The sequence below is a fragment of the Gadus chalcogrammus genome, chromosome 2, assembly GCF_026213295.1.
Source record: "Gadus chalcogrammus isolate NIFS_2021 chromosome 2, NIFS_Gcha_1.0, whole genome shotgun sequence".
Classification (NCBI taxonomy): domain Eukaryota; kingdom Metazoa; phylum Chordata; class Actinopteri; order Gadiformes; family Gadidae; genus Gadus; species Gadus chalcogrammus.
The window spans coordinates 18,688,110-18,710,989 of NC_079413.1; the positions used below are offsets into that span (position 1 = coordinate 18,688,110).

General features: G+C 49.4%; 1 protein-coding gene across 3 annotated transcripts in view; it reads left to right on the forward strand.

Annotated features, from left to right (window-relative positions):
- Window positions 1–22,880, forward strand: part of pkn1b (protein kinase N1b) — a 30,351-nt gene that overhangs the window by 4,068 nt on the left and 3,403 nt on the right. The window contains exons 1-16 of one of the 3 annotated variants that reach the window (XM_056604790.1): window positions 9,122–9,472; window positions 11,801–12,101; window positions 12,638–12,783; window positions 13,156–13,276; window positions 14,384–14,529; window positions 14,894–15,107; window positions 15,985–16,179; window positions 16,517–16,626; window positions 16,982–17,125; window positions 17,244–17,319; window positions 18,799–18,934; window positions 19,332–19,419; window positions 20,653–20,723; window positions 21,260–21,332; window positions 22,159–22,250; window positions 22,665–22,841. In XM_056604790.1, the coding sequence (XP_056460765.1) occupies window positions 9,380–9,472; window positions 11,801–12,101; window positions 12,638–12,783; window positions 13,156–13,276; window positions 14,384–14,529; window positions 14,894–15,107; window positions 15,985–16,179; window positions 16,517–16,626; window positions 16,982–17,125; window positions 17,244–17,319; window positions 18,799–18,934; window positions 19,332–19,419; window positions 20,653–20,723; window positions 21,260–21,332; window positions 22,159–22,250; window positions 22,665–22,841 (2,183 nt within the window). In that variant the 5' untranslated portion in view covers window positions 9,122–9,379. Of the gene's footprint in view, window positions 1–9,121; window positions 9,473–11,800; window positions 12,102–12,637; window positions 12,784–13,155; window positions 13,277–14,383; window positions 14,530–14,893; window positions 15,108–15,984; window positions 16,180–16,516; window positions 16,627–16,981; window positions 17,126–17,243; window positions 17,320–18,798; window positions 18,935–19,331; window positions 19,420–20,646; window positions 20,724–21,259; window positions 21,333–22,158; window positions 22,251–22,664; window positions 22,842–22,880 lie in introns of those variants that run through there. The other 2 variants (XM_056604789.1, XM_056604792.1) reach the window with 2 other exon arrangements.

The window sequence follows — 22,880 nt, forward strand, 5'->3', positions numbered from 1 at the left end:
TTTGGCTAACAAACATAATGCGACGGTAATACTGCTGAGTGAGGCTTAATCTTTGTGCACTTAGCGTACATTCCTCCTGGTGCTTGGCATCGCGTGGCGTGATGTGTTATCAGGGCCTCAGGACGCTCACATCTATCAATACAACCAGCGGTGCCTCTTCCTGATAACACCCCAGCGGGATGCTACGCTAGGCTACGTCAAGATGACCCCGCCCGTGTGTAGCTGGGTTAGCTTAACGCTACGATTGTCACTTGTCGTTCGAACATGTTTCCGTCGTAACGGCTGCTGCTGCTCATAATCAGCAGCAGCAGGGGTGCAGGGTAAGGGATTATGGTCTGTATTACAGTGTGGGCCTCTGTCCTAATCAGTTATAATCTGCTTTCTGCGGCCATTAGCGTCGCACCCGGGGCAGGCTGGGTACGGGCTAATGTATGTCAACATCAGAGGCGTGCAAACATGGCCGACGCGTCGGCCTCTGGACCATAGTGCAACGTGTCGGCCATGTTTGGGAGGGCAGGCCGGCCTGTCATCAGATACCAGCGGACAGGGAGCTGTTCTACTGGATATAAAGCACTAACACGTTAACTTTTCTCAACCGATTTCAATGAGTCGTTTTTTATATCCGTATTTAATCATATTACATACAATTCATATGAAATAGATATTTCTTAAATCCTTTGTTGTACTCCCATTGCTTATCTTTCGTTGAATAGAATCGACTCATTGAGGCCATATTAAAACGGTAAACGTTATAGTTCTCTTTATCCAGCAGTGAGCACCCTCACACACTAGTGACTGTTTACCTGCCAGTCGGCAGGTAAACCTCTCCCAGAAGATCTAGAAAGACAGGCAGGAGAAGGTCAGAGGTCAAACCTCTGGAATCTTTGGGGAAACCATGGTAACTCAAACCAGCACCTGGGTTGGCAATGAGAAACCAAACTCAAAAGGATGTCCGGGGGAATATTCCTATCTGTGTCCACAGACGGAGAAATCGATCATAAATGATTGATCACATCAATTACTAGAAACTCTTTAAAAAAATATCGTATGAAAGAAGATCTCCCCTGAAGTGTTTGAACTGTTACTGTCTGTAGCTGACCTCCCTCCCAAAGGCGTTAGATAAAGGTCCCAGTAACATGTTGACCCAGTAGCTGGGACACAAGACAGGGTGTGTCGTCTCACAACATGGAAACCAGTTTGTGTTGGTGCGGTGCCACTGGAGCACAATAGACCATTATACTGTAGACCATTATACCGTCCTCTCTCCCAGTCTGGAGACTCTCCATACGTTATAGAGTGAGACACACAAGGCTAAATTAACTCACTCACTCACTCACTCATCCTACCTCTCTTTATGAAAAAGACACAAACACGAACTGTTCAGTCTTTCATTGCTTTGTGTCTGCTCTCCAGTTTCTCATCCCTTTCTACTGGGATTCCCTCCTTCCTTTTTCGTCTCCCTCGTCTCCCTCTCTCATCCCTCGCTTTCTTACTCTCTCCATTAAACTCCCCACCCATCCCTCCCTCCTCTCCACTATCTCCCTCCCTCCCTCCTCCCTCTTCTCCATTCAATTCTCTTCCTCCATCCGCCCCATCCTCCCTCCCTCCTCTCCACTATCTCCCTCCCTCTCTCATCCCTCCTTCCTCCCCCCTCCCTCATCCTCCTTCTCTCCTCCTTCTTTCCTCCCTCCTCCTTCCTTCCTCCTCCTCCCTTCCTCCTCCTCCCTCCCTCCTCCCTCTCCTTTGAGCTTGATGCTGGTCTCAGTAAAAGCACCATTCTCCTCATCTATGCTATTTTTATCCTTAGTTTTGAGTCTATTTATATTCATCTTAAACAGATACAATGGGCACCGAAACGCAACAATGGTAATATTTCATTAAATATAATAAGATCTCCACAATGACACTCCCTTCATATCCTTTCATTGTTATTATTGGTATGTTCTGCATACTGAGCAGGAACACGCACGCACGCACGCACGCACGCACGCACACACACACACACACTCATGGAGCGTGGTGCCACTAAACGCTCGCTGTAAGAGTTTACAGCAGCGGCTTAAACGGGGACAGCCAGCGCTGTAACCTTCAACAGAAACAGGGTTGAGCCGCAATCGGAGTGTTTGGAAACTTTCCATGTGAATACGTGGGATTGGGCGGGATTAACGAGGCTCAACGGGGCTCAGTCGGGTCTGGGGTGAGAGGTGATTTCTGTGAACTCTGAACTTTGTCATGGAACAAACAGTACAACTTCTCAATAGAAGCTGATCACGCAATCAGCACAATGTTCCTGCATGTTAAGTGTTTAAGTCCAACAAAGGAATGTATTCATATGCATGCGTTTGGTGGACCCCTTTTATCCAGTGCTCAGTGTGTTTTAGGATGGGTCAACCCAGTGGGATTCGAACCCTTAACCCTGGCGGTGTTAATGCCTTCCTCTACCAGTTTGAAAATACCCCCACCATTCAGCACCGTGGTTGCTTAGGGGCCCACAGGAAGTCTCTTCTGTTCTTACTTCCTGTCGGAGCTACCACCCGGTACGTCCCCCCCCCCCCCCAGTCTGTGATCAGGGGCGTCTCAGGACAGTGGAGCGGTCAGATGATCCTCTAAGAGGCTCTCATCCTCACCGCTGAGGTCCACCTTCAGCCCTGCCTGCTGAGCCCTGCCTCCCAGTCTAACCAGACGCATCTTCAACTCATTAGCCGAGTGTCTTTATCAGCGTCTGCTGAGTGTGTCGGTGCGCCCAGAGCTGTCCTGGAATCAGCTCCTCAGCCTCCTCTGCCTGTCTGTCAGCCGGTTGGCATGGCGACGGGGGGGTGCAAAAGCTTGTAGTATTCTGAACATCCCAGCGGACAGGGACCTAGCGTGCTGCTGCACACACTGTGTGTGTGTGTGTGTGTGTGTGTGTGTGTGTGTGTGTGTGTGTGTGTGTGTGTGTGTGTGTGTGTGTGTGTGTGTGTGTGTGTGTGTGTGTGTGTGTGTGTGTGTGTGTGTGTGTGTGTGTGTGTCCGCCTCGTGTCATGAAACACTCTTGTGCTTGTGTTTATTATTTATGGACTATTCTTTACTTCGTACAGCCTCTCTCCTCTCTCCTGCCTCCTCTACTTATCTCTGAGAGGTGTGGATGTGGGTCAGTGTGTGTGTGAGAGGGAGACAGTGTAGGAATGGGTGTAGTGTTGAGTCAGGGAGACGGTATCTCTGACCCCCCCCCCCCCCCCCCCCCCCCCCCGCCTCTCTGGGCAGCCTGGGGAACACCTTTTCATTTAGATTCTCCCTGTCTGTCTGTCTGTCTGTCAGCCCCCCCTGACCCACCAGCCCCCCCACCCCCCCGCCCCCCCTCTGCTCGCTGTCTGATGACATCCTACTGGCTCGGGTCTGCTGCAGCCAATCAGCAGCCAGCTGCTCTGTCTGCTGCTGGGGGTGTCCGACGGGTGAGTCATAAAGACCAGGGGGAGAGGGGGGAGAGGAGGAAAGGGGAGGGGAGGGAGGGCGACCAGAACAGAGAAACACCCGACTGTCCATGGCCCATAGGTGCTATATATAGCCCCCCCCCCCCACACACACACACACCCCCGAGCAGGCGTGTGCCGCTGCCATTTAAACTTAATAAGAGCCGTGGCTTTCATCAACTCCCCCCCCCCCACACCCGTCCGCTTCACTCACCAGGTGGAGTAGAGAAAGACGGGTGGATTGCTCTCCCCACAAGTGTGTGTGTGTGTGTGTGTGTGTGTGTGTGTGTGTGTGTGTGTGTGTGTGTGTGTGTGTGTGTGTGTGTGTGTGTGTGTGTGTGTGTGTGTGTGTGTGTGTGTGTGTGTGTGTCAGACACGCTCTTTTCTCCCTCTCTGTACCCCCTCTCCCACATGCAGTCGTACCCTGCAACGGCCCTGAACATTTCCTGCTGAGGATGTGTGAACAGGAACAGGGTGCTTGGTCCTGGTGATCTGCTGTAACCTGATCAGGACCAGGTAACATGTCCGGGTGACTGCCGGTGCGCTGGGTGTGAATGGAGGCATCATTATGTCCCCCTCTGCATCAGAAGGGTGAGCAATGTTTTACCAGTCATTTACTGGGAACTCTGTGTGAAAGGGTGTGTGTGTGTGTGTGTGTGTGTGTGTGTCACGGCGCTGGACAGTTCCACAACCATTACTGTCAACATCCGGCCCCCTTCTTCTTCTACGCCTCTCTTGCTGAACTGCGACTGCCAACATCCGGGATAATATACCGGTAACTAACAGCTCTCAAGGCTCACGCATTCGGCGTGAGACACACGCAATTCGGAAGAAGACGATGGGTGTGTCGCATAGACTTCGTCATTGTCTTGCCGTCCCTCCCCGTTCTGTGATTGGTTCCCCATCTCAGGCGAAAATTGCTATTCATAAGGTTCACGTGACGTCACTGTAGCTTTGCGCCGCCATCTTGACGACCGATCCAGCCCACTGACCTACTGATTTCAGTGGTAACTCAGCACCAACAACAACGCCTACGACCACAATCAAACAATGAGTATGCGCTCTTTTATTCTCTTTAGTGCAGGTAATGAAAAGTTCTGAAAGGTGGCATATCCATGTAGCTTACTAATGAATAAAATGCATACAAAAAACATTGACATGTGACCCACTATGTTCTGCTCCATATACCCAATGTTGACATCGTCCCAGCCAAAGAGTATTGGTATTAATACCTCATTCATTGTCCAAAATAATCCATAATAATTCAAATCGGGTTTTGTTTTGTTCGTCCTAAGCGTCCCCGGCGAAATTATCGTCTATGATTTGATGACTGATTTCAAAGATCAATGATAGTAACCCACCACAAACTGTTCACAAGAAGTCACAAATATATAGTACTTAACTTTGCCCTAATCAGATAAAGATTATTGGTGGCCAAGTGTCTCACTTTAGCGTCCTTCACCCATCCAGCCACAGCATATTGGTAGGCATCAGTGCTCTTGAACGCTTTCAAGATATCTCCACTGTATGGGGAGGGGTTGTGGACTAAATAAATATATATTTCATGAAGATTGATTTGAGGCAAGCATACTAATGGACAAAAAAAAACTAGGGATAACAAATAAGGATCGGAGCCTAAAATCGATAATATCTCTGTCTCTCTCTAACATTCAGATGAGCGGTGTGGGCGGCCATACTTGGCGAGATCGGTCGTGCAAATGGTGGCGTTCCAGAAAACGTGACGTAGATTAACCGTACGAATAGTATCTGTCTGCGTCCTGCAAGACGGAGGCGTAACTTGTAGTAGGAGGCGTAACTTGTAGTAGGAGGCGTAACTTGTAGTCGGAGGCGTGTCTAGTACTTTTCTAAATCGCGGAAGTGATCTGAATGTAGCAGTGGTGCGCGGGTACATAATTGACCGCAACTCGGACCTCAAATATTAGGCCTTATATAAAAATAATGCACCCTACCCGCTCATTTAAAAATATGCTCTTGATTATCTTAATCTTGATATGCTTTTGATTAGCTTAATCATAGCCTTACTTGAAACTGAGCCTTACTTGAAACTGGTAAAGTGCACCAAGGTGGTGCACTTTACCACCTTGAAAGAAGGTGGTAAAGTGCACCAAAGACACAGCCATGTTCTGACTGCGGGATCTGTTTGCGAGTGGTGGTGACATATATCATACGCGTCGAGAGCAGCGGGAGTTGTAGTCCACAAAGCGCCCCACACAAAAACTAACCGTATCAAACTCCTACCCGCTAAATTATAGTTTTCTTTGCATGAAAAATTATCATTTAAATCCACAAACAATGTTTAATCCGGGGCATATAAAGACTGGGATCAGAAAATTATTACTTTCTCTCCATTGACTCCCATTAATTTTTTTCGGTCTCATAGGTCCCATGAGCAATGGCGACTTACGAGCTCTATAGCCAGGCTATTTCGGAGGCGGGACACGTTCAGAATTCCATTCATAAATGAACAGACATGACTGTGACGGGAATTGTCTGGCTGGCTGAAATTGGAGAGGGGTTCGGGAAGTGTCCATGGTAAGATTTATGTATCCAACGAGAGAAAGGTATGATCAGTTAAGCATGACGAAGGAGAAGTGTATGGAAGTAAATCTGTGCCATCGGATTTTGAAAATAAAAAGCCGTTGAATTCTAAGCACTGAATATTTATGCATTGAAATATGCATTGAAAAAATTCAACGTAATCACTTTTAACATTTTTAACATTGAAAAATAAAGCTGAATAGGAGTTCAATTAAAATCCAAATACGTTATTTCAATGCATAAATATTCAGTGCTTAGAGTTCAATGGCTTATGGCACAGATTTACTTCCATAGAAGTGACTCAAACATTTTGTGGTTAAGAGGGCGTATCGGTTTCCACCATATGTTTCTACAGGAACAAATCTGTGTGGGGGTGGGTGAATCTAGAGCGGTATGGAAGCACGCAATAATTTGCAGTGACAGAATTCTGAGAATTTAGTCAGCATTTCAGATTTCTCAGAATTCTCTGACACTGCAAATTAAAGCGCTACTACTAGCGAACTACTTTCAGCGTGACTGGAGAAAACTTCCTTAAATAACCCTTCAATGCTAGATTTGCATGAACGCTATTGTGTGAATTAGTTTGGTTCTCTTTCATGGAAGCCGGAAGTGGGAGATTCCTGGGCCATGAATTCAACCCATGCACACGCTCACACGCCACACTTCGTATTTCTCACGCAGAGAAATTACCAGGATAGCTCCCACCAATAGCGCCCACCAATTTGGGCCGCTATTTAACAGTGTTACAGGTAGGAATCAAATGTGTTTCCCGTACGAAGGGTAGGCCTAACCATATGTCCTCTTTTGCCCGGAAATGCCCTCTTTTTGAGACAATGTTTTGCGGAATTTCAAAATCGTCCGGGATTTTATTAAAGCCTCATACATGTTCACATTTAAATTCCGGTGCGTTTCTCTTGGTCGTTCACAAACTAGTTAGGCTACGCCCTCCCCTACTCAGTTCTGTTCGCTTTGCATTGGTGGAAGTGAGTAGGGGGAGTGGTTAAGTAGAGCCTTCAGATTGGACGGTTTGACTTACTCAGTTACCGTCGTGTTTTGTATTTATTTTTTTACCATTATTGTTTTATAGGGACAAACATTAACAAATTTCTCCTACAGGTGATTTATAAAGTTCTATCTAGACTATTGAACAGAAAGAAAGTGTTTTTTCTGAATATTAGTCTTAAGGGCCAATAATGCTTACTATCATACGTTAGTTACCATGTCTGAGGAAAAATTTGTATTTAGTCACATGTAAATATAACAAAACAAATTGACTTATGATGGTGTAGCCATGCATGTTGTTTTATTGTTAATATGTCAATTAGTTTTTTATTGAAAATACTTTGTATCAATGAATTATCCCCAAACTTCGTAACACCTTTGAAATAAACATGACTTAACATGGCAGATACCTGTGTATTGTTTATCGGTAAGAGTGTGACGTTTTCAACTCAGTTCCTTTGGTAGAACCTACTTACAGTAAAAATCACTTCTGATGGAAAAAAAGATGTGTATGAAAAACACCTTTCTTATCTATTTTACTATTATATTGTTCAAAATGTACGCATTTATTAGAAAAATATATAGTGTATAAAAAGTGTCTGGTAAAAAAGATGAGTGGCTGGTAGATTTTTTAATCCACTTGCCACAGGGGCTGGTGGGCAAAAAAGTTAATTTCCATCCTGTGTGTGTGTGTGTGTGTGTGTGTGTGTGTGTGTGTGTGTGTGTGTGTGTGTGTGTGTGTGTGTGTGTGTGTGTGTGTGTGTGTGTGTGTGTGTGTGTGTGTGTGTGTGTGTGTGTGTGTGTGTGTGTGTGTAAACATTAAGTTGTCCTATATCTTTACCTTCTGCCTCGACTTATTCGACTTAAAGTCTTCCTCTGCGTGGAAGCAGACTTTTGTTGACTCTGCCAGGGCTCAGAAAGTCAAATGAGATGCAAAAATAAGAAGATGTAAATCATAGACTAAAAAGTATACAATACAAATCTAAAGTAAAATACTAGAGTGTTAAAGAACCTGGACTAAGGAGGTAATATTACTGAGAGGGTATAGTGTTGTAATTAGGGCTGCCTCCTGTATTAAAAGTTGTATTAATTAAAGGTAAAGCACTATGGTCTCCCTCCCTCCAACACCCTCCTCCTCCCCCATCCCCTCCCCCTCACCGTCCCTCTCTCCTATTTCCATCCTTCCTCCTCTTCCTGTCTTTCACAACACACTCCCTTCATTCTTCCTGTTCCTCATTCAGAGCTCTCCTACTGTTTCTCTCTCTCTATATCTCTCTGACTCACTCTCTAGCTCTCCTACTGTCTCTCTCTCGCTCTTACTGACTCTCTCTGTCTCACTCCCTAGCTCTCTTACTGCCTCTCTCGCTCTCTCTGTCTCCGTCTCTAAGTCTCTCATTCCTTGTCCTCTCTGTCTCCCTCACCCTCTCTGTCTCTAACTGCCCTCTGTTATGTTACAATGGGCCTGTTTCTCTCTGTTCCTCCATCATGTCTTGCTGAAGTCAGGGACGTGACTCAGACTCTGAGGGTCTCTGTGTTTCCCAGACATGACAGAGTCTAATGGACCGGGGGGAGGGGGGTGGTGTGAGAGACTCCATCTGTGACTTCCTTGACACAGCTTCTGGTTTCTGTTTGAAACTCGGTCGAGCAGACCTCTCTGCGTGCTACCTGGCTTTTCATTCATGTCATCACGTGGGAATCATGTATGCAAAACAAATGAAGATTTCTGAATGCACAATCTCAGTGATGTCCATAGACTTTTTTCTTTTTTCTTTTTTCAAACATACACAGAAGTAAGCACACATACATGCATGTGATGCGAGTGTGTCACATTCTGAACCTTCATCAGGAAGTGAACTTTCATACATATTCAACACACCCGTCAGTGCGCATGTGTGCGTGTGCATGTGTATTTGTGCATGTGCATCTGTGAGCGTGTGTGTGTGTGTGTGTGTGTGTGTGTGTTGAGTCGGAGGATGCATGCATGTGTGTGCGTGAGCATGCATGTGTGTGCGTCAGCATCAGTGTTTGTGTGTGTTTTGCATATGGGTGAACGCGTTCGCTCTCTCACTTCCTGGTGTTGGAGCAGAACAGGAAGTGAGGGGCTGGGCTCCTCCCCTCCGCTCTCTCTTCCTCTACTCCACCTCCTTCTCTCGCTCCGGAGCAACGCTTGACTCCTGGTCGGGATATCCTGGTCCGAGATCTGAAGTGGTCCGGTGTGTGAGTGTGCGTGAGCGTCGGTGTTTGTTTGTGAGCGTTGTGTGTGTGTGTGTGTGTGTGTGTGTGTGTGTGTCAGCGTTTGTGTGTGTGCGTCTTTGATTGTGTGTGTACGGGGTCGTGTGGGTTAGGGAGCGCTCGGTTTAGTGCCAGCCATGGCCAGTGAGGTGGTGCTGGAGGGGCGGTGCGTGGAGCCGCTGGACTCCATCGGGGCTCCTGCGGAGGACGAGGCGGAGCCGGACCCCTCGGTAGGAAACACCCCGCGGTGCGGCCGTCAGGACCCCCGCCACTCAGACGGCCTTCTGCGCTTCGTTCCATCGCCGCTACTGGTGTTAATCTGGTCTCTCTCTCTCTCTCTCTCTCTCTCTCTCTCTCTCTCTCTCTCTCTCTCTCTCTCTCTCTCTCTCTCTCTCTCTCTCTCTCTCTCTCTCTCTCTCTCTCTCTCTCTCTCTCTCTCTCTCTCTCTCTCTCTCTCTCTCTCTCTCTCTCTCTCTCTCTCTCTCTCTCTCTCTCTCTCCCCTGCCTGCCTCGTTTACTTCCTGTAACAGACAGTTGGTTTCTTCACATCAACTCACGTCTCACCGACCATTACTGAACACTCCTGTATGTTCGACACAGACACACACACGGCCCCCCCTGTATCCTCTATTGTTGTCTAACAGCAGGGATTGCGTGGCCTTGTGTGTGCGTGCTATTGTGTTGTACTGTATTGTATAGGAGTGTGTCATGGCAGACAAGCGCCCGGTGTGTGTCTGAATGCCCGGGGCGACCTCTGACCCGGTGATGTAACCGCCGTCGCCGCTGCCCGTCAAATCTGCTCAATCAGCTGAATACGAGCGCTCTATCAAATGTCACATCATGCTGCTCTACCTCTCTCTCCCACTCTCTCTACCTCTCTCACACTCTTTCTTTGTCTCTCTACTTCCCCCCCCCCCTCTCTCTGTCTGTCTCTGTCTCTGTCTCTTTCTCTCTCTCCTTCTGAAACCCATATAGATAGATATTTATTTCTTTCATGCTTATCAATATCTTGCTTTTTGGTTCTTTAATAAAACAAATATATATATGTATAATTTTACTTCATATTCTGCATAATTAATAAATAACAGTGCCAGGTCGATCTACTCTCTGGTTCCTAAAATAACTTTAAAGTAAAGGTCAGCAGCAGCCAGCACACCCTCCTTCAACACTGTGTGTGTGTGTGTGTGTGTGTGTGTGTGTGTGTGTGTGTGTGGTGTGTGTGTGTGTGTGTGTGTGTGTGTGTGTGTGTGTCAGTGTGTGTGTGTGTGTGTGTGTGTGTGTGTGTGTGTGTGTGTGTGTGTGTGTCAGTGTGTGTGTGGGGGGAGGGGGGGGGTTTGTGAGTACGTGTGGGTGTGTGTACGTGCCTCAACCTGTGTGTTTGTGCTCACTACAGGCTCACTACACTGATCCAGAGCTAACTGTGCTAACTACACTGATACAGAGCTAACTGTGTGCTTACAGCAGGCTCACTAAGCTCAGAGGGGTGTGTGTGTGTGTGTGTGTGTGTGTGTGTGTGTGTGTGTGTGTGTGTGTGTGTGTGTGTGTGTGTGTGTGTGTGTGTGTGTGTGTGTGTGTGTGTGTGTGTGTGTGTGTGTGTGTGTGTGTGCTTACATGCTCATTAATTCTGCTCATAATCACAAACAACATCAGCCTGCTCCGTCCAGGCGACCCTGTTATTCTGTTCAGTGCAACGGACGTCATATTCAGCCTAGGACTGTTTTTTTAGTGCTACGTTATACAGCGGTGCGCAGCATCACACATATACAGCAGTGTGTTTGAACACTCTAAACCTGACACCTGTATGTTTGGTTATAATATATTTGGTTCCTGTATGTGTGGTTCCTGATGTCTCCTCTATATGTGTGGCTCCTGTTTGTCTCTTCTATATGTGTGGTTCCTGTATCGCTGGTTCCTTGATGCTTGGGTTTGTTTTGGTCTTCAGCTACAAGCTTAATGTTTCGGCTGTGTTGTGAAGCGGATGTTGTCGGGGTTCCTCCAGTGGTCTGCAGAGATCTAGCATGGCCCTGGATAGAGCGCACAGGAGCTGACTGACCCTGTCTGACTGACTGTCGAGATGGATTGTCGGCTGCTTGGCCGACCGGCTGACTGGCTGCTGCTTCATTGTTTTTCTCTATCAATGGCCTTGTCTGTGTGGACGTGTGTGGGTCTGTGTCGTGTGTAGTGTGTGTAGTATGATCCATCGAGTTGGACTGGGAACTTTGTTGACTCCATGTGTGCTGCCTGAGGCTGCAGGGCCTCTGAACCCAGGGTGCTGGTTAACCCGTTTCACACTAGTATGATGTACATTACTGCAAGGGAAAATAGTGTGTTGTGTGTTTTGCATTGCACTTTTTCGGACAACGTGTGGATGACATGAAAAGGGATGTTCAATGTTAATCAATGCAGTATTCCCCTTCTGCGCCCGCAAACAAACCAAGGGTCACATTCAACTGACCTGGGACTAGGCATCATTAATATTGAACCCACACTCCCAGTGTTGTGTGTCCTCTCCTGGTCCCCCCCTCACTGTGCTGTGTCGCCCCCCCCCCCCCCCCCAGAGCGACCCGGCCGGGCTGTCAGTGCTGCAGCAGCTCGGTCTGGACCAGAACTCGGACTTCTCGGACAGCGGCGTGCAGCAGCGTCTGGACTCGAGCCGCGAGCAGATCCGCCGCGACATCCGCCGGGAGCTGAAGATCAAGGAGGGCGCCGAGAACCTGCGGCGTGCCACCACCGACAAGAGGAACGTGCAGCAGGTGGCCTCGCAGCTCCGCAGCTCCAACACGCGGCTGGACGCCCTGCACGCACAGCTGCAGGAGCTGGACGCACACATCGTGGTCCGGGGTCACCACGACGACCAGGGTGAGGGCGCCGGGGGCAAAGGGGATGTGGGAACGGGGGAATGGGCGTTGGGGTGGGGGATGAGGCGGATGTTTATGTTGTCTGGCATCTCCAGACCCACGAGTGTGAGGGGTTTGGGTGGTGGAGCCCTGGGGGTCACCACTGCACTGGCCAAGTGTTAGTGGCGGTGGCTCGGGAGGTAAAGCGAGTGGCGGGGTGTCCCTGAGTGAGACGCTCCTGACCAGCATGGCTGTCACCCTGTGTGGCTGACACCGTTGTCGGTGTGCGAATGTGTGCATGAATGGGTGAATGTGGGGCAATGTTGATAAGCGTTTAGACCACTGGTTAGAGGAGCGTGACATAAATGCAGTCCATTTACCATTCAGATGTTTGGTCTGTACACAGCAATGGGAGACTGGTTCTCCAGATCTTTTTGTGTGTGGTGTTGGGGGTGGAGCCTATGGGACCACACTCAGGACCTGAGTGTGTTTACGGACCAGGTCCTTCTTTACTCTTAAAGTCATCTGACCCACGCCTGTCCTCTCCCTGGTCCTCAGACGGGCCGGGCAGGGTCGGCTCTGCCCCGAGGCGGACGACCGGTCAGAATCGCGTCGCGGCATTGGAGCGGCAGCTCAACATCGAGCTGAAGGTCAAACAGGGGGCGGAGAACATGATCCCCATCTACGCCAATGGAGCCACCAAGGTACCACACACACACGCACACACACACGCACACCCACGTCAGTAATGATATAGTGTTCAGTGGTAGTATTGGTAGTTCATCTATATTTAGTTTAGTAACAGTATAAGTAGCACTTGTTAGATCAGTAGTGATAGTAGCGTTCAGTAGTTTATCTATATTTAGTTCAGTAGCAGTATCAGTAGTTATTCTATATTTAGTTCAGTAGCAGTATTGGTAGCCCTAGTTAGATCAGTGGTCATAGTAGTTCAGTAGGAGTATCAGTAGCACTAGTTAGATCAGTGGTGATACTAGCATTCAGTAGCAGTAGCAGTAGTTAATCTATATTTAGTTCAGTAGCAGTATCGGTAGCCTGGTGTCTTTGGCTTCCTGCAGGACAAGAAGATGCTTCAGGCAGCTCAGCAGATGCTCCAGGACAGTAAGACCAAGATCGACATCATCCGCATGCAGATCCGCAAGAGCATGCAGGCCAGCGAGCAGTCGGAGGAGAACCACGGTAACAAGCCCGTGACCTCACCACAGGGGTCCCCGACCCCTCCACTCCAGACCCCCATGACTTCACCACAGGGGTCCTTCCTTATTTCTTTCCAAAGATATCAATTGTGTTCTGAATAGTCGTCCATTCAAAACAAATCGCGAATCTCAGGTAGCCTCATAATCACAGCTAGGAAGTGGCTAACATAAACTACTGCTAACCTAGCGAACACTGCTAATGTTCAGATATCTATGCACATCCCTTTAAACTCTATACCTGGTTTTATGTCATCTATCATGTCGGTAAGAAGCCAAGCCATATTTAATGTACTCGCGCATGCACGCTCACACACGCATACAAACTCGATAGGCCATTACGAGGGTTAAGACACTATTGACAGAACTGCATCCCTGATGTTGGCCAACAGCCCTGGTTCACTGGATAGGAGAGAGAGGGAGATGTATTCGGAGAGAGAGAGAGGGGGGGGGGGAGGGGGAGAGATATATAGGGAGAGAGTAAGGGGGAAGCAAAAGAGAAAAGGAGGGATAAACATGTAGTGAGAGAGAGAGAAAGGAGGAGAGGGAGGGAAGGAGAGAACTTGACCTATGAGGTATCTCTCAAGATAATACATTTTATAAATGTTTATTGTTTGCTATTTGAAGCGGTGCGACCCGTACATATTAGTGGAGGTATTGAAGCCCTAACTCCACCAGAGGATAATCTGAAAATCTGGGCTTTGCTACCGAGTCGGAACGGGGTCACCCGGCACACACTGGTAGTGTTCTCCCAGCGCACCATGTGACCCGGGCAGGTGATCACCTGACTCATCATGTGACCCGGGCAGTTGATCACCTGACCGAGCATGTGACCTGGGCCAGGTGATCACCTGACTGACCATGTGACTTGTGATCACCTGATTGACCATGTGACCTGTGACCCCTGACCATGTGACCTGTGATCTGTGACCACCTGACCATGTGACCTGTGACCCCCTGACCATGTGACCTGTGTTCACCTGACCATGTGACCTGTGACCCCCTGACCATGTGACCTGTGACCCCCTGACTATGTGACCTGTGGTCACCTGACCCTGTGACCCCCTGACCATGTGACCTGTCACCTGACCAGGTAAGCCGGACCTGTGCGGGGTGGAGCTGCGGGTGGAGGAGCTGTGGCACCACTATCGGGTGGAGCACGCCATGGCCGAGGGCGCCAAGAACATGCTCCGCCTCCTGGGTGGGGCCAAGGTCCATGACAAGAAGGCCCTCGCCGAGGTGAGGACGTCACATGACCCGTCGAAACACAAACACAACCAGTACAGACTGGTACACACACACACACACACACACACACACACACACACACACACACACACACACACACACACACACACACACACACACACACACACACACACACACTCAGCAGACCATAGGCAACAGATGCTTTAAGTGAAGTCTATAAGGGGCATGTGGTGAATGAACAGGTTTTTTCTCTGACTCCACCTTCACGTCAGCGTCGTCATTGGCATCGTTCCTCTAAGTGCTGATGTGAAGGCAGTCTGCTAGTTGTTATGACAGGTGTCACGCACTGGTTTGTGGCCCCGCCCTCTACCCCCCCCCCCCCCCCCCCCCCCAGGCCCAGTGCGGTCTGAGCGGCTCCTCCCAGCGCCTGGACCTCCTGCGCTCCTCCTTGGAGCAGCGTCTGTCCGGCCTGCCCCAGGACCACCCCAAAGCCTGCCTCATCAAGGAGCAGCTGCTGCTGTCCTCCTCCCCTGCCTTCAGCTGCCGCCACGGCGCCCCCTACGTCCACAACCAGTACAGCACCCTCAGCAAGCCCTCGCCACTCACTGGTACACCAGCAACCCCCCGCCCTGGGACCTGCTGACAAACCTCTCGCTCTCTCGCTCTCTCTCTCTCTCTCTCTCTCTCTCTCTCTCTCTAGATCCCCCTCTCTCTCTATCTCTCTCTGTCTCTCTCTCTTGATCTTTAGCACTCTCTCTAGACCTCTGTCTGTAACTCTTTCATCTTTCTCTCTCTCTCTCTCTGTGTCTGTCTTTGTGGAGGTACAGTGTCTATCTCTGTATGTCTCTCTATCATTCATCCGTCTCTTTCTACAGCTATCTATCTCTTCCCCTCCCCCTCTCTATCTCTGTCTGCCTCAACCATAATCTCTCTTGATCTTTCTCTCCCCTCTTATCTCTCTCTCTCCATCTCTATCTGTCTATCTCTATCACTCAACATCTCTTTATCTCCCTACATCAGTGAAACTTTATTGATACGATATCAGCTCATTTTACAGAATAGGAAAATAAGAAATAAGAAATAAGTGAATAAATAGAAAAATAAGTCAACATTATGTTTATGAAAGTAGAGTGAAAACGACCCTGACCTTCGGTCCAGCATCATACAGCCTACCCTCTCTCTGCCCCGCCCCCTACCCTGTCTCCTCCCCGCCCCCTACCCTGACTCTGCTCCGCCCCCTACCCTCTCTCTTCTCCGCCCCCTACCCTCTCTCTGCCCCGCCCCCTACCCTCTCTCTGCCCCGCCCCCTACCCTCTCTCCGCCCCACCCGCTACCCTGACTCTGCCCCGCCCCCTACCCTGTCTCCGTCCCGCCCCCTACCCTGTCTCCGTCCCGCCCCCTACCCTGTTTCCGCCCGCCCCCTACCCTGACTCTGCCCCCCCCCCTATCCTGTCCCCGCCCCGCCCCTACCCTGACTGTTCCCAGGTACGCTGCAGGTGCGTCTGCTGGGCTGCGTGGGGCTGCTGGAGGTGGTCCCGGGGCGGAGCCGGGCCACGCCCGTTGTGCTGCCCTCCTATTCGCTGGGAGACGGCCGCGCCTCCTTCAAGCTGAGCGGCCTCTACAGCCGCAGCGGTAGCAGCAGCAGCCTCAAGTCCCCCGGCAAAACCGACGAGCTCTCCAGTGAGTGGGCACGAGGGTGTACACGAGGGCGTGCACGAGAATGTGCACGAGGGTGGGCACGATGGAGTGTGAGAGACATTGTGCATGAGATTGTGCACTAGAGTTTATGTGACGTTGTGGTGTGTGAATTTAAAGAGCGTTCATGACATTGTGCATTAGAGGGGGAAGCCCGCTTGCTTCCTGGGTTCCACCCTTAAGGTTAAAAGCGTGTGTGTGTGTGTGTGTGTGTGTGTGTGTGTGTGTGTGTGTGTGTGTGTGTGTGTGTGTGTGTGTGTGTGTGTGTGTGTGTGTGTGTGTGTGTGTGTGTGTGTGTGTGTGTGTGTGTGTGTGTGTGTAGCGGAGGTGAGCGCGGTGCTGAAGCTGGAGAACTCGGTGGTGGGCCAGACGGCCTGGAGGCCGGTGGGAGAGGAGGCCTGGAGCCAGACCTTCAGCCTGGAGCTGGAGAGGGTAACTCTACAGACCAGTATAGACATACACTATGTAGAACATACACTGATTAGAGAAGTTCTAATGTGAATGTGTCTTATACAGTATGTATGGGGGAGACTGTTTATATGTGTGTGTGTGTGTGTGTGTGTGTGTCTGTGTCTGTGTCTGTGTCTGTGTGTGTGTGTGTGTATATATATATGAATGTGTGTGTATATGTGTGTGTGTGTGTGTGTGTGTGTGTGTGTGTGTGTGTGTTTTTATGAATGTGGGTGTTTGTATGGGTGTATATTAATGTGTGTGTGCGTGTGTGTGTGTGTGTGCATGAATGTGTGCTTGTTTGTGTATATTAACGTGTGTATCGATGTGTGTGCAGTACCGGGAGATGGAGATCGCGGTGTACTGGAGGGACTACCGTTCCCTGTGTGCTCTAAAGTACCTGAAGCTGGAGGACTTCCTGGACAACCAGACGCACCGAGTCCGCCTGGAACTGGAGCCACAGGGGCTGCTGCTGGCTGAGGTACACACACGCACATGCACACGCAGAGACGCACGCACACACGCACAAGCACAAGCATGCACTCACACACAAAACCACAGTGATACATAGCAGTGTCTCTGCTGTTTATTTGTTCCAGGTGACGTTCTTCAACCCCATCATAGAGAGAGGCCCGAAACTACAGAGACAGAAGAAAGTCTTCTCCAAACAGAACGGTAAGACGAGCAGAAAGAGAGTCATAGAGTCATAGAGAGAGGGAGAGGGAGGCAGAGACAGACCACCATTACATTATTATGTTCGGGCAGTCTTGTTAGTTCACAACATGTAGCTAGTTTCCCGTTTCCATAGAAATGAGAGGTGACGCCCCTTTGACACCGGTGTCTTGCCGGTGTTGGGAATTGTGGAATTTCAGGAGGAACGCTGTCAAATTCCTGTCAGTAGTTGTCATGTTTCCTCCTCCTGCTTTAGTGTTGGTTTGGAGCGTCAGAATACTGTGGACGTGCTACAGGGAGAGAGAAGGGACATGCTGGCTGTTGTGCTAGCTTTTGTGCTAGCTGTATAGCACATGCTTTGTGGCTAGTTTGACTCTACAGTAAAGATGGACTGAATTCAACCTATAAGTTAACTATGCTAACTCTTTACTCATAATTGTTTTTATTTAATGATTTAATGCTGTCTGCATTTTCTGCCACATTGTACTAATTTAAATACGATGAGTCTAGTCAAGGTTTAACGGTGCTTACAATGGCAGCTACTTCGTGGCAGACAGAGACACGATGATTAGGCTTTAGATAATTGTACAAATCCACTGGTTTAAACCTGGGGGATATTGTGTTCTGATCGGCTCTGTACTCTGCATCGCCCCCTACCTGTGAGGAGGAGCCATCATAGAGCCCTGCAGCCGATGGTTGTCAGACACCCAGCGCCCCCATCCACCTAGCACCAAGATGGCTGCTGGGTGGACGAGGCCACTGTGAGGTTCAGGGGTCTCTCCCTGGGCGTTAGGTTTAGAGGTGCTGCCCCCTCCTGGAACCTCACACTAGGGCTGAACGATTTTAAGAAAAAATTGAAATTGCGATTTTTCTGGTAGAGATTGCGGTTTCGATTTCAACCACGATTTATTTTCTTTAAATCAAGTTTCAGTATAAATTAATATAACCAATGAATTCCATTAAGGTAATGCAATAATGAAAACTGCTGGCAACAGATTTCAAATGCAAGACTGTTTATTCAAGTACCTAAGAAACAACAACCAAAAAAGTCAAATAAAAAGGGAGCCCTCTTTCTTAAGTAAACTTGCTTCAATGGCTCATCAGCATCAAAATAATTGCACTTTTGTAAAAAAATAAAATAAAATTATATAAAAAAAAAAATTAAAAAAACCGCAGCTTTGACGATCCCAAAATCGTAATGCTTGAGATCGCGATTTTCGGTCGAAAACGATAGATCGTTCAGCCCTACCTCACACACACCTTGGGTTTAAAGATGTGTTAATGAGTGAGATATATAATACAATAATACAAATATTTCTGTAGCAAATAGAGTAAAATAAAAATGTTTCACCATCATTTATTCACATGACCAGGTTCTTTGTAAAACATTTTTAACATGTGTCGGCGTGTGTGTGTCTGTGTGTGTGTGTCTGCTTGTTTGTGTGTGTGTGTGTGTGTGTGGGTGTGGGTGTGTGTGTGTAGGAAAGGGCTTCCTGCGTGCGCGGCAGATGAACGTTGACGTGGCGACGTGGGTCCGCCTCCTCAGGAACGCCATCCCAAGCGGCACCACGGCAACGTACAACCCCTTCAGCAGCACGGCGGGCACGCACGGTGCCGGGTACGGGGACACACACACAGACACTCACTCACTCACTCACTCACTCACTCACTCACTCACTCACTCACTCACTCACTCACTCACTCACTCACTCACTCACTCACTCACTCACTCACTCACTCACTCACTCACTCACTCACTCACAGACACAGACACAGACACAGACACAGACACAGGCCGGGTACAGGGACTCACTCACTCACAGGCACACACAGACACACACTCACTCAGCGACACACATCGCACATGTAGCCCATACACATCCATTGAGCTGGGTGTTGTTGTTGTGTTGTTAACGTTGTGTTGTTAACGTTGGTGTTGTTGAGTTAACGTTGTTGTGTTGTTGTTGTTGTGGTGTTAACGTTGTGTTGTTAACGTTGTTGTTGCTGTGCTGTAGGGAGCCCTCCCTGGAGAAGCTGAACATCGAGAGTGGCTCTCCCCCCAAGTCTGAGCCCAGGAGAGACGTGGTGGACACGCCCCTCACGGTGAGAGGACCCTCCCCCATCCTCCACCCGTTCACCCTGTCCTCCTTCATCCTGTCATCCTCCCCCACTTCATCCTGTCATCCTCCACCCGTTCACCCTGTCATCATCCAACCGTTCACCATGTCATCCTCCACCCATTCACCCTGCCCATACACCCATTCATCCTGTCATCCATCTTGTTGACCCAGACGACCTGCAGACAGAAACACTGTAATGGAATCTATTATCATCATCATCATCATCCTAATGGATGATATAGGATCCAGCAGCAGACTGTGTGTGTGTGTGTGTGTGTGTGTGTGTGTGTGTGTGTGTGTGTGTGTGTGTGTGTGTGTGTGTGTGTGTGTGTGTGTGTGTGTGTGTGTGTGTGTGTGGTGTGTGTGTGTGTGTGTGTGTGTGTGTGTGACTGACAGGATGACAAATGAAGGAAAGACAGGAGGAAGAGGATGGTAATTGAGCCTTTCATCAAGAGGAAGAGGAGGGAGATGGCGGAGGGGAGGGAGGAGGAGGTGGAGTGTTTGCTGTATTGTGTTTCTGTTTATCCTGCTCACAGACAGACAGACAGACAGACAGACAGACAGACAGACAGACAGACAGACAGACGGAGAGAGACACAGACGGAGAGAGACACAGACGGAGAGAGACGCAGACAGAGAGAGAGACACCAACACATGGACAGAGAGAGAGAGGGGGGGAAACACAAAGAGAAGCAGAAAGTTCAACAGGCAGACAGGCAGGCAGAGAGGGAGAGAGCATTAGTTATTTGAGTGTTTCTATTTTCAACAATTTAATTGTTAATTGTTGTTCTTTTTGCATGCTTTGGCATTCTAAATGTAGGTTTCCCTTTGCCAATAAAGCTTTGAGAGAGAGAGAGAGAGAGAGAGAGAGAGAGAGAGAGAGAGAGAGAGAGAGAGAGAGAGAGAGAGAGAGAGAGAGAGAGAGAGAGAGAGAGAGAGAGAGAGAGAGAGAGAGAGAGAGAGAGAGAGAGAGAGAGGGGCCAGGCGGGGGCCAGGCGGGGGAATATTTCATTAATTAGTCTGATGAATGTAGAGAACTAAGGAACCCCAACGAGATAGGAGGAGGCTCAGGAATGTGGACGAGAGACCAAAATAACACTCAACGTCATGGCCAAATGTCCTCAAGATTTCCATGTAATTCCCTCTCTCCTCTCCCCTTTTCTCTCCCTCTCCTCTCTCCCCCCTGGCCTCCCCCCCCCCCCCCGAACAGGAGCAGGTGCCGGTGATCTCCCCCCCCAGCGTCCATCCTCCCCAGAAACCTGCTAGAACACACAGCTCAACCAGCAGGTACACACGCACACACACATAGCAATAAACACACACACACGTAAAAACACACACACACAAACACACATATAACAATACACACACACACACACACACACACACACACACACACACACACACACACACACACACACACACACACACACACACACAGGCATGGCTGTGTTTGTACTTACTGCCAGAATATCCGAGCAGCATGCAGAGTGTAAACACACCCACTCACAATATGGTGGCTTTAGAGAGAGAGAGAGTGTGTGCCTGTGAGATTTTTATGCCGGGGCACCGTCGTCATGAGGAGGGGGAGAATTGGGGAGACATTCAAACTTATTGCTCGTATGTTCTGGGTCTGTCAACACACATGTCAATGTGAGGCAACACTTAAATTAGGCATAAATAAAGGTCAAGCGTGTGTGTGTGTGTGTGTGTGTGTGTGTGTGTGTGTGTGTGTGTGTGTGTGTGTGTGTGTGTGTGTGTGTGTGTGTGTGTGTGTGTGTGTGTGTGTGTGTGTGTGTGTGTGTGTGTGTGTGTGTGTGCAGCTCCAGTCAGGGTCCTCTGTGCCTTCAGGACTTCAAGATGATCGCCGTTCTCGGCAGAGGCCATTTTGGAAAGGTACACTATAAGCGGCCATTTTGAAAATTCGCAACGACTCAAACCGCCCGAAGACGTCCAACCTTCTCCTCCTCTCTCCTTAACCACTCTGCTCTCCTCTCATTAACCCCGCTCCTCTATCCTTGACCTGCTCCTCTCTCCTTAACCCCTCTGCTCCTTTCTCCTTAACCCCTCTCCTCCTCTCTCCTTAACCCCTCTCCTCTTCTCTCCTTAACCCCTCTGCTCCTCTCTCCTTAACCCCTCTCCTCCTCTCTCCTTTACCCCTCTCCTCCTCTCTCCTTAACCCCTCTGCTCCTCTCTCCTTAACCCCGCTGCTCCCCTCTCCATAACCTCCTCCTCTCTCCTTTACCCCTCTCCTCCTCTCTCCTTAACCCCTCTCCTCCTCTCTCGTTGACTCCTCTGCTCCTCTCTCGTTGACTCCTCTGCTCCTCTCTCGTTGACTCCTCTGCTCCTCTCTTGTTGACTCCTCTGCTCCTCTCTCGTTGACTCCTCTCCTCCTCTCTCGTTGACTCCTCTGCTCCTCTCTCGTTGACTCCACTCCTCCTCTCTCGTTGACTCCTCTGCTCCTCTCTCGTTGACTCCTCTGCTCCTCTCTCGTTGACTCCTCTCCTCCTCTCTCGTTGACTCCTCTGCTCCTCTCTCGTTGACTCCTCTGCTCCTCTCTCGTTGACTCCTCTGCTCCTCTCTTGTTGACTCCTCTGCTCCTCTCTCGTTGACTCCTCTGCTCCTCTCTCGTTGACTCCTCTGCTCCTCTCTCGTTGACTCCTCTGCTCCTCTCTCGTTGACTCCTCTGCTCCTCTCTTGTTGACTCCTCCTGCTCTTCCAGGTCCTCCTCTCTGAGTACAAGAAGAGCGGCCGCCTGTACGCCATCAAGGCCCTGAAGAAGGGCGACATCGTGGCCCGCGACGAGGTGGAGAGGTAAAGAACTACGTAGAACTACAGAAGAACTACAAATCCCAGGGACACTACCCCAGTCTGCAGTTATTTTCCTCGAGAATGCATTAAATACAAGATCGGGTGACATCTTTCTTCCAACTGTCTGACTTTCTTTTGCGAGTCCTATGGGATATGGGGGCGTAGCCAGACTGAAGGAGGGCTGTGATTGGGTGATTGAGGATTTGATTGGCGGTAGTTGGAGCAGGAGGGACCCAAGCTTTCTTTGTTGTGTTTGGGGAATGGGTTAACCTAGTGATTGTTAGTGCTCAGCACTTGGTTCTATGAACACCCTTACTGTACCCACAGAGATATATTGCTGTTTCTCCTACTTCTGACAAATGTACTTATTGTAAGTCACCTTGAATGTTAATGTAAATATGTTTCACCCCCCTCCAGCCTGATGTGTGAGAAGCGTATCTTCGAGACGGTGACCGACGCGCGGCAGTCCTTCCTGGTCAACCTGTTTGCGTGCTTCCAGACCCCGGAGCACGTGTGCTTCGTCATGGAGTACACGGCGGGGGGCGACCTCATGATGCACATCCACACCGACGTGTTCCTGGAGCCCCGCGCCATGTGAGAGGGGTGGGGGTGGGGGGGTTGTCTGACCTGTGT